This window comes from Herpailurus yagouaroundi, unplaced genomic scaffold, assembly GCF_014898765.1.
Source record: "Herpailurus yagouaroundi ecotype Mexico unplaced genomic scaffold, PumYag 250, whole genome shotgun sequence".
NCBI classification, from domain to species: Eukaryota; Metazoa; Chordata; class Mammalia; order Carnivora; family Felidae; genus Herpailurus; species Herpailurus yagouaroundi.
In genome coordinates, this window is record NW_024412467.1 from 20485577 (window position 1) to 20497587 (window position 12011).

Sequence of the window (12011 nt, forward strand, 5' to 3'; positions counted from 1 at the left end):
ACACCACTTTGAGTAGGAAAAGTCCAAGGGAAATGAATAGTGTTTTGAAAATAAGGACCATCTTCCAAAATAGCTGTCCACTGCCCTCACGGCACTGCCCCAACAGGAAGAGGGGTTGGCCTGTCTCCAGCCTGCACTGGGAACAGAGCAGTGGGGGCTCTGTCCTAAAGCCTGGGCTGCCAGGGACCTCTGCATGAAACTGCTCAAGTCAGGACTTGAGTCTGGGACACTGACCTGGAAAAGTAAAATCCTGGTGCTCCAAGTAGGAGGGATGGCCAGCTCCCAGATTTAATTTGGTTGTTCTGCATAAAAAGCAAAAAGTCAGAGCCACTGTGTTGCTTTTAAGACCTGCATGATTACTGAATAGCTGTGTAACATCAGGAGGGTGAATTAGACTTCTGAGCCTCAGTCTTCCCACTGTATCACTACATAATACAGTACCTTATACAGACCTGGTGCACAATAGCATACATATACACACAGACACATACACCCTAAGAAAAGTACCCACATGGGATTCCAGGAAAAAGAGACCTCAAAGACACACCCTGACAAAAAAGTTAAATGTTATTTAAGGACACAACCTTTAAAACCTCTGTCCAATAGTGAAGCATATTATTAGTAAAATGGAGTGTGATTAAAACAAGTTATTCAGAAACCCACCAGATGAGTGGAGAGTTGATTAAAGAGACAACTCACCATAGGGAAAGTATGTGACCCTTGGGCACTGAAGCCCTGAAGCAAGGAGAGGAAAGTAGGTGACCCTTCCAAGAATTGCATGTTCTTTCTAGTCAGATGCCCAGGACCTACCCCCGTGATGGGTACTGGCCACATCTCTCTTGGTGAGTGACAGATTGGTTCTGCAGGGGACCTCACTTGCCAGTGGAATACTACAAGGACATCATGGATCCTTACAAGGCCCTACACTTCCAGAGCCATCACTGGCACCTGCTCTCATCTCACTGACCTGTTTGCAGAGCAAGAGCCAAACTCTGATTAAAGAAGAGAGGAAGATGGATCTGATTCCCCAGTTCACAAAATGTGGCCCTTCCAAGACACCATGGCTCCCCATGGGCTATTTATGCAAATGACCTGCTCAACTGTGAACCATACTTTAGCAAGAAGCAGCTACTTCTCATTTCTGAAAATTCCCCCAAATATTCCGAATATGTCCGACAAGATTCCCTGATGAACACAAGTCTTCAGAAGTTCTTTAAGTGCAGGGTACAAACATTAGAACATTTCATATGCAAATTTCACATAATCACTGAGACCAATATGGCTTCTGGTTAAAAAACTCCCCTGACAGGACATGAGATACAAAGGTTCAGTAACAGGCACTGGGAATACATCAGCAGTCAAACAGAAGGCTGAAGAAACACATGTTAAAATTAAAAATTCAATCACTTTGCTTTAAAACATTTGGATGTATTTTTAAGAACTTCATCTCATTTTAGACTTATAATACTGATTTTAAGGTAGGGTTATTATATCAGTTTTTTCAGAATGATGAACCAGTGGCTCAGAGAAGCTAAGTGACCTGTCCCAAAACAGGACAGAGGCTGGTAGAATGCAGAGCTCTTTCTCCTACATCAATCCATGCTCAGGTTACGTGACCCCATCTGCAGGCCTCTGATGACTGGACTGGGGATGGGGGTTGGGCAGGCAGCGATGAGTGTCTTGAGCTCTATCCAGCAGAGGCCCCCCTCATGGCAGTGACTCTACGGACCAATCAGATCTTCCCTTGTGGGGAAGCTGGACGTGTCACAAGAGAAAAAGAGTCATTAGGAGCTGTGAAATAGACACCATTGGGTGCCCAGGCACCATCATGGTCAAGCCCTGTTGTGGGAAGCACATAACAGGGGCATGAGACAAGCTTCCTGGGTGCTAGCTAGCAAGGCACCCAATCCTGAGAGAGGTCAGTTCTCAGGGAGGCCTGCTCTGAGACTGGGTGGATTTTGTGTCTTCCCTACTGGTTGCACATCCCCAGAGCAAGCTTCAGTGCCTAAAGTAGCTCATTTCATTGTGAAAAGCAATGCTACAAGGCAAAAGCAAAAGCAAAGCATGTTATCTTTTTACAGTCCTGTGCTAGAATATGGGATCAGAGAGTGATCAGACAGTAGCATCTCCCTGTATATGGTACAGCATCCCCAGCCAGGAGCGACTGCTCTACAAGGGTGCTCCTTGTTTTCACTGCCCACCTTAGATATCAGACTGGGGACAGAAACCCAGAACTATCCATAAAATTCCTTTAGGAGCTGTTGTGGGCTGAATTTGTCCCCCCAAATTCATATGTTGAAGTCTTTACTCTCAGTACCTTAGAATATGACCTCACTTGGAGACAGGGTCTTTACGGAGGTAATTAACCTAAAATGAGGCCATGTAGTGGGCCCCAATCCTACAGGAAGATATCAGGACACAGACATACACAGAAGAAAGACCATGTGAGGACGTGGGGAGAATGTGGCATCTGAGTCAAGGAGAGATGCCTCAGAAGGAGTCAATCCTGCTGACACCTTGATCTCGAACTTCTAGCCTCCAGGCCATGGAGACAATAAATTCCTTTGTTTCAGCAACCCAGTCTGTGGTGTTTATCATGGTGGCCCCAGCAAAGGAATGTGGGTCTCTAGCACAACACCAAAGGGGCCGGCGAGCAATTTCAAGCCACATGCTGGAAGCAGTAGAGTGATTTGGTAGGAACGTGTCCGGGGCTCACACATTCAACTGGGGTTGAATCCTGGCTCCGCCACTAGAGGCGGGTGAGATGCTTCACCTAAGGTGCCTGGTATCTAAACGGAAGCGCACAACCTTTTCTCAAGGGAGGTGTAAAGGTGTAATGAGGTCCGGCGAATAAAGACTTAGTGCTGAGCCGCAGCCAGTGGACACAGCCCTCAACAAAGGTTTGCTTTTATTCTCACAGTTAATTTAGACACAGCTCTCAACAAAGGTTTGCTTTTATTCTCACAGTTAATTCAGACACAGCTGATTGTATGGGATGTGTTGAGGATGTGGACTCTGAGGCCCTAGTCCTCCTCACCAGGAACAGCTCAGTCTGACCTGGCAATCGGTTGTTCCTTGTTCTGCTCTGGATTATTCTCCTTCCTCTTCTCATGAGTTTGCCACGCTCCTGGGAATGTCTTGTGGACCTCATGCCGGGATGGATGGCTGTGTGCATTTATTTGTCTCCCTGTACGCCTGCCTGAAGCTCCCTTCAACTGACAGTGTTCAGGGAAAGTATTAGCAAAGAGGCTTCACTTCTTACCAATATGTTCTATGAAATTCTCCTTGCCATCTGGTGCCTGGAGTGGCTTTTCTCGATTTGGGAGGCACTCTCTGCCCACTCCCTGACATGGGAGCTGTTGTGCCAATGCAGTGGGTCAGAAAGTGTAACTGACGGATTGAAGTAGACACTTAGGCAGCAGAGCTCCTAATTGCCAGCGAACGTACTTAAGCACTTAGGCTAACAAAGAGGCTCTCAGGGGACAGAAACAGGATACCACTGTACTTCCAGGGTACCTTAGCTGGATGCCTGGGGCAAGTTAAGGAAATCTACTTTTCGTCCTGCTGGCTCCACAAGAAAGGGGAATTTGTTTCAGGAGCCAAACAGCCTGGGAGAGGAAGGCCTTCCAGCCCCAGGAAAGCATAGGAATAAGGGACCTGACTGCCCTCTGGATTTCATCTTGGCCTTCTGTCTCTACTTCTGTCTGTATATCTGCTTGGTTTTCTTCTCTGTAAACTGCCATTCTTTGCCTCTCTGCTCCTTAAGGCAAAAAGACAACATGGAAAGTACCTCTGTCGAAGAATGACTTAATCCCTGTCATCCCCAGCTGTAAATTCTCATGGGTCAAGCATCTGTCTGGGTCCAATCATCTGAGACTGGGACTAGGGGTAGGGTGGTGTAGAGAGGAAGCCTCACTGCACAACATGGCTGCCAGGGCCCACTGCTCTGGAGAGGGAGAGAGGAGGTGTTCACAGAGGAGGGGAAATCACTAGTAGCTATGCAGATACCCCAAAAGGTAACCACTATGCTCTCAAGCCTTAGCTGCAAAAGCTCAGGGTTCTATAGTCAAGCTCAAACACACATCCATATACAAGAACTACACTTCCTCATAGAGATGTATACTTTTAGTCTTCCACTTAAGTGTGGCCATTTTCTTAGGTACATCCAGTGTTATAAATGCATATATGAGTTTGAAGTTTGGAATGCTCATTACACATCTCCAAACAGAAATGCTGATTAACACAAAACACCCAAATAAACCTATCACATGTCTTTAAAACTCAAAAAGAAATGCAATTGCTTTTTGTAAGTCAATATAACTATGCTATTTAAAACTAGATGTCTAATAGTTGATGTGCTTTGATAATTATTTTACCATGAAATAGACATAAAAATAACAATAGAGGGGTGCCTGGGAGGCCTAGTCGGTTAAGAGTCCAACTTTGGCTCAAGTCATCATCTCGTGGTTGGTGAGTTCAATCCCCATGTTGGGCTCTGTGCTGACAGAGGGCTGGAGCCTGCTTCGAGTTCTGTGTCCTCCTCTTTCTGCCCCTCCCCCACTCACTCTGTCTTTCCCTCTCAAAAATAAACATTAAAAAAATTCCACTAGATGATGGCAAAATAGTGATAGCTCCTAAAAATGATTGCTATCCCTTGTTTCATGAACACTGACAGTAACTAGTTGGTATTCACTTACATCACTGAATGAACTTCTTGCTGAATTCCAAATCAGAATACAAAGTGCCGTCTGCCTTGTGCAGGATCCCTCTGGTATTCAGACTCTGTGGTGTAGACATCAGGCCTGAATCAAAACCCTGAGATACAAAGACATAGGGCCTGTCCAGAGTGGAAGTCTCATCAGATACCGCCCTGTGAACAGATGTGCTGGCATCATTTCCTGGCATGGGGCGTCCTTCTCCTCTCCTTTGTCCCACTTTTCTACCAGCAGCATATACAGCACTTACCCCGCCCCACCCCCCCAGTATAATTAATTATAATTAATGTTTTCTTAAGATGCTAAAAAAATTCCTTTCTCATATCTTAACCCCACCATACTTTTCTTCTCTTGTCATATACTCAACCTTCTTTTTCTGTCTTTTAATCCAATATAATTAAGACCTTGAGAAAGCAACTTTATTGCTTGCAACAAACAATCGTTGAGCAACTGGATGCTTAATTTGAGTATGAGCTTAACTATAGTAAATACAACATATAAAGCTTTCCAACCTAGATGCTTTGCTGTTCTTGGTGTGTGTTTAATGCTTGCATTTAATTAAAGTTAGTTTCTCCCAGAAGAAATTCACCGCTAGGATATTAACATCACCATCAACAACAGTATTAACATTTATTGTATACTTATGTGCCAGGCACTGCAAAATAGCCTTATAAAGTAGGCCCTAATGTTAAGTCCATTTTAAAGATAAAGAAACTGAGGCTTAGAAAGATAAAGCCAGCTGCTTAAAGTCCCACAGGCCAACAAGTGACAAAGATAGGAGCTGAACTGAAGGCAACTCCAGAGCCCATGCTGCAGCCACTACCCCACAAAGGCTTCCCCGCTCTGGGCAATGACATGCTCTATTCCTTCCAGGACATAACATGAAATAAGACAGAATATGGCAACAACTACATTGTGTAGCTACTGAAGGTTAACTGAACCCCAGAAACCACAATCCAGCCCAATCTCAGGAACCTGATCAATCTGACACATAAGCATTTGCCTGGGACAAAGGACATGCAAAGGCTTTGCTTCCCAGTGTCCTCAGATGACAATGCAGCCTCCAGAAGAGAGACTTGGGGTAGCCACATGGCTACTCTGGTCTGACATGACAGTGTGGCTACTCATTTAGTGAGAATAGGAATACATGTAAACCAAGGCATAGATGACCCAGTTCATATATATGCCAGTGTTTAAGTGTCTTTTAAAAAAAAAAAACAAAACTGAGTAAAGTAATTGGTTTCATGTCTTTGGTAACAGATTCTATTATTGCAAATTATTGATCTTGTATATGGTATCAGGAAAGACAGTTAGCTATTTAGGAAAATAAAAGTGTGACCCTCTCATCTCGCAATACCATCGTAAGTTCCAGATGGATCCAGAAATACAATTTAAATAAACAACTTAAGAGAAAATGTGAGTAGGGGTGCCCGGGTGGCTCAGTCAGTTGTGCATCCCACTTCAGCTCAGGTCATGATCTAAGGGTTCGTGAGTTCAAGCCCCAAATCAGGCTCGCTGTTGTCAGCACAGAGTCCACTTCAGATTCTCTGTCCCCCTCTCTGTCTGCCCCTCCCCTGCTTGTGCTCTCTCAAAAATAAATAAATAAATAAATAAATAAAAGAAAAAGAGAAAATGTAAGTAAATATTTATATAATCCTTTACATGTTAGATAAGGACTTTTTAAGACAATTGAAGGAATCCGTGAAAAAAAAAAACATTAGATATGACAATACGAAAGAAGATAAAATATTGCTATGTCCCAGACACCACACAGAATAAAAGGCAGATAACAATCTGAAAAAAAATCATAACAACCATGAGAGAAAGTGGACTAGGATTCTGGGTATATAAATAGCTTATACAAGTTGATCTGACAGGTTTTATTGTTTATAAAACCCCAACTCTTATGAGAAGTATTCAAATGATTAACAAGCACATGGAAAGATTTTATTCCACCAGTCACTGAAACAACGAAGTGCTCTGATAATTATATGTAAATAAGTATAACTTTTCCACATCAAAAAAGCATTAAAAAATTTAAATAGTACACGATGAAAGCAGAATTCTCTGAAAATATATGTATGCATGTTCATTCTATATATTAAAAAAAAAGACTAGAAGAAGGACATAAAAATGAAAACAGTGCTCATCTGTGAGTGGTTGAATTATAGGGAATTTAAATTATCTTTCTTTTCTTAAAATAAAGATCCATTATATCTAATACCCAAATCTAATATTTTTAACATATAAGAAAGAAAAGAATGGATGGAGCTAGAATGTATCATGCTAAGTGAAATAAGTCAGTTGGAGAAAGACAAATACCATATGATTTCACTCAAATGTGGAATTTAAGAAATAAAACAGATGAACATATGGGAAGAGGGGGGAAGAGAAGAGAGGGAAACAAGAGACTCTTAACGATAGAAAACAAATGGCTGATGGAAGGAGGTGGGTAGGAGATGAGCTAGATGGGTAGTAAAGAGGGTACTTGTGATGAGCTGCATGTAAGTGATGAATCACTGAATTCTACTTCTGAAACCAATATTGCACTGTATGTTAACTAAAATTTAAATAATAATAAAAATGTGGTATAAAAAAAAAGGAGGGAGAGAGGAAGAAAAGAAAGAAGGAAATAATTTGTAACTTTCAAGAGGTTAAGAGGCAATAAAAAGTTTGGTGTAATAAGTGCCCAGAACATATAAAGAACTCTTACAGCTCAACAAAGGACTTTATGAAAAGATTAGTTAGTTGCTAAGGACATATATATCGAAACCAAATGATGGATGGATGGATGGATGGAAGGGAGGGGGAGATGGAGGAAGGAACAAGTGTCAGAGAGTATGCAGAGAAACTGAAACCCATGTACATTGCTGGTGGGAATGTAAAATGATTTAGCTACCATAGAAAGCAGTTGGACAGTTCCTCAAAAAGTTAAACAGAATTACCAAATGACTCAGCAACTCTATTCCTATGTATATCCCCAAAAGAATTGAGAACAGGGACTCAAATGCTTTTGCATACATGTTCATACCTGCATTATTTACAGTTGCCAAAATGTGGAAACAACCTAAATACCCACCAGGAAAGGAATGGATAAATAAAATATATGTTTCTACGTACAATGGAAAATTACTCAGCCATAAAAATGAATGAAGTATTGCTACACGGTATAAGGTAGATGGACCTCAAAAACATGCTAAGTGAAAGAAGCCAGACACAAAAGGTCACATACTATATAACTCCATTTTTTAAAATGTAATGTAATGTCAAGTTGGCTAACATGCAGTGTATATGACATATTCAGAATAGGGAGACCCACCGAGACAGAATGCAGACTAGTGGCAGTTAGGGGCTGAGGGATGGAAGGAGTGGGGAAAGGGAAGCAGGGAAGCAAGGTGTGGGGTTTCTTTGGGGTGATGAAAACATCTTGGATCTAGATAAGCAGAGAGATGTGGTGGTTACACAATACTGTGAATGTATTAAATGTCACTGTATTGCTCACTCATGTAAATTTCACCTCACTAAAAACAATAGAAAAATAAGTTGAGAGTAGCCTTTCCATGGGGACACATCTACATGGCCACCAATTTAAAACAGATTTGTCAGACATCCATGAATCGGAGACTTAGATTCAGGGATAAAATGCAGTAGAGATCTCCTCCTCCTCACATCTGCTATGGATTGTTTGGACCTATTTTTCCACAGAATACATCCAGCAGATATTTTAACACATATGATTTCTTGATTTTTATTGGAGGCCTCAGGTGGGAAACTGTTTATTTTTTATTTTTTTATTTTTTTATTTTTTATTTATTTTTTATTTTTTATTTTTTTAATGTTCATTTATTGTTGAGAGAGAGACAGAATACGAGCAGGAGAGGGGCAGAGAGAGAGGGAGATACAGAATCGGAAGCAGGCTCCAGTCTCTGAGCTGTCAGCACAGAGCCCAATGCGGGGCTCGAACACATGAACTGTGAGATCATGACTTGTGCCAAAGTCGGACGCTTAACCCACTGAACCACCCAGGCACCCCAAGAAACTGGTTTTAAAAACATAATGCAAAGGCCCAATTGATAAACAAATATGAATTTTGAAATTACTGCTACTGTTTTATTCTAGCTTTATTTTTCATATTTACTGATAATAAGGACCTAAAACTACCACCTAACTAAAATTATTAGCCACTCAAGGCAGCATACCAAAAGATGATAATAGCTCTATTTCACAGTTGCTTGAAAGTATGTATGTCAGAATGACTGAATGTAATTTTAATTAAACAAATTTGTAATTAGGAATACAATAACTGTCGTGCCATTTTTATATTACGGCCTGAGCTAGAAGAATAAAAATCCTCCTTGTAGTACCATAAGTAGGAAACCTAAGTAAAAGCATTATTTAAAATAATTAAATGGTGTCATTACGATGTATAAATCTGGTCATATGTTATGGGATCCAATTTCGATCTCCACCTGGTCCAGCCATTGGCTGAACTAAGCTGTCTAAGGGGCAGGGCAGGCACTACTGGAGACATCAGATGATTTAAAGGCAGGGAGGAAGGGCACCCCAGAAAAAGACATGAAAATGTGTTCTCCCCACCCCGGCTAAAATCTCTAAAACACATGTTTTCTGAGACGCACTTGAAACCACTCTGCTCTGAAGGTTGGCGGGACCTTGAATTTTGGTTTTCTATTAACTATTAGGATTTTTCATCTTGAATACCTAGACTGATCTCCTTTACTTTAACTATGCTAAGAACAGCTTCTATTCAGACTAGTCTTCTGAAGAATTTGATCTGTTTAATATTGCCAGGTATATTCCTGTATCAGACGTGATATGACATTATTCGGGATTCATATTGAAATAGATTTCCTGGCAGTAGGAATCCTGAAAAGAAGTTCAATGTGCAGGTATTCATTGATTCAATCCAGGTTAAAAAAAAAATATAACATTCTAAATATAATCAAAACCAGCTCTTCTTGGTTCTCCTTGCGATATGCTCCTCACACCTTCTTTTCCTAGCTTTCTTTCTCTCATTTTGGGGAGGCTGTTTTTGGCTCCAGAGGCGAGTGGAGGTCAAGTCTAATTTCAGGAGCTGTGTGTACTTTGTATTATACTGCACTTCTGTTCCCAAGGGGTGGCTTTATCTTCTGGAGGAGGCAGAGCTGCACAGCAGGTGCCTAGGTTCCCCTGTCTTACAGAAGTAAAGGGAAGCATATGCAACCTTAAGGAGTTTTTTTCTTCCCCATGTGCCATTTTAGGAAATGCTGATCAAAGTATTGTTCAAATTCCAAATTCCATTCATATTTTCAGGTCTTCATTTGCATGCCATATCCTTTCTTAAGTTAAATACAGTGGCTATATACAGGCCCAAGTGAATTTAATTAATTTAATTGGTGCTGGGGAGTAATCTCTATCACTCCAGTATAATCCCTGCTTCTCGGAAAGGGCTAATGGATATCCTTCACCTGCTCTATCTATCCCTTAAATGAGCTATGCAGGAAGGGAAAATAAAACAGGTAAGTGTCTGAAAAGTGAAACTTCCCTACAACATTATTGTAAATGAAAATTACCAAGCACATAACCCTGAAGAGGCAGGTTTAAGTGCTAGAGTAAGGACATTTTGTTTGCTCCGTAACACATCAATCCTCTGTATCTACCCGTTAAATCAAGTATTCTCTAATTACTAGCATTTGTGGGATAAATATTCATGAAGGCACAACAGGGGGGAAATGAGAAGAAATATGATTAACCAAAGTATTTTCTATCATTGAATTTCCTACTGAAGGCCTCCTATTGGCCAAATCCATGTGGTCTTGGCAGATCTATCTGACGGCATTCTATAATCTCGCTCCTGCAAGACAGAACCTTCCATGGCTTCTGTCCCCCAGCCTCTGCTCCTCTACGTGGACCTCCTGGATTGTACTTCCTAATTCCTTCACTCAGTCTTTCTCTCTTCCGTCCCTTAAGACTTCCTTGGGGTTTGTTCTTTCCTCATCTTACCCTTTTCCTGTTCCAGACATGTCCTGGGCACCTGCTATCTAGAGCTGCCAACTGTATATCCTAATCTTGTCTTCTCGCTCATGTGCTCTTAGGTCAGCATTCCCACGTGGCCTACCTAAAACTCAAGAAGTGGGGCGCTTGGGTGGCTCAGTCGGTTAAGTGTCCTACTCTTGATTTCAGCTCAGGTCATGATCTCACAGTTCTTGAGTCTGAGCCCTGCATCAGGCTCCATGCTGACAGTGCAGAGCCTGTTTAGGATTCTCTCCCATCTCTTTTTGCCCCTCCCCACCTTGTGTGCACGCAATCTCTCTCTCTCTCTCTCTCTCTCTCTCAAATAGACTTGAAAAAAAAAAACCCAAAAAAACAGAAGACCAGAAGTAATTAAAATCACCTCCTCCAAACCACTGCTCCCTCTACTTAACCCCTGCCTCAAGGTCAGCCCCCATCCTCATAGTCATAACACTCAGGACTGGGGAGTGGTATTTGGCCCCTTCGTCTAGGTTGTCTCTCCCAAATGGGTCCACATTTCCTGTGGATTTTTACTGAATTTCCTTTCCATCAGTCAGCTTTTCCCACAAGGCTTCAGCCATGGTCTCAGCTCAGACAATTATCTCCTCTCATTCAGATGTGCTTCCATACCTTACCCTACCTCCAACCTTACCCCATGGCCAGCACAGTCTCAAGACAATCACTTACAAACTTGAAAACAGCTGAATTAGCTCAATGAGTACCCGCATATTCTACCAGAGAGGACCACATGTTTATAAGGAAATACCAGGCCTTTAAGGTCTGGCCCCTCCCAAACTCTCCAGCTTTATTCCCTTCCCTTCCTCCCTGCCCTCCTGGCTCTGCCAAGCTTCCTGTATGCTAGGTACACTCAATTATGTTCATATCTCTGTGTTCCTGTCTCTGTGCCTGCTGTCTACTCTGCCTGGAATTTCTTGGCCCATTCCATACCTAATTCTTATTTGTCAGCTGAAACATAATCTGTAAACATTTCTTGGGCATTTAAGGCAAAGTGACATGATGCTCTTCCTTGAAACCGTGGTGGCGCCGTCTCTCACCTGACACTTCTCATATTAAATTGCAAATATCTAGGGGCGCCTGGGTGGCGCAGTCGGTTAAGCATCCGACTTCAGCCAGGTCACGATCTCGCGGTCCGGGAGTTCGAGCCCCGCGTCGGGCTCTGGGCTGATGGCTCAGAGCCTGGAGCCTGTTTCCGATTCTGTGTCTCCCTCTCTCTCTGCCCCTCCCCCGTTCATGCTCTGTCTCTCTCTGTCCCAAAAATAAGTAAAC

General features: G+C 42.2%; 1 protein-coding gene across 22 annotated transcripts in view; it reads right to left on the reverse strand.

Annotated features, from left to right (window-relative positions):
• FARS2 (phenylalanyl-tRNA synthetase 2, mitochondrial) overlaps window positions 1-12011 on the reverse strand; it is a 621462-nt gene that overhangs the window by 212417 nt on the left and 397034 nt on the right. The window contains exon 10 of one of the 22 annotated variants that reach the window (XM_040460419.1): window positions 235-302. The exons of 20 other annotated variants lie outside the window; for them this stretch is intronic. In XM_040460419.1, the coding sequence (XP_040316353.1) occupies window positions 235-302 (68 nt within the window). Of the gene's footprint in view, window positions 1-234; window positions 303-4781; window positions 4816-12011 lie in introns of those variants that run through there. One more of the 22 variants, XM_040460424.1, reaches the window with a different exon arrangement.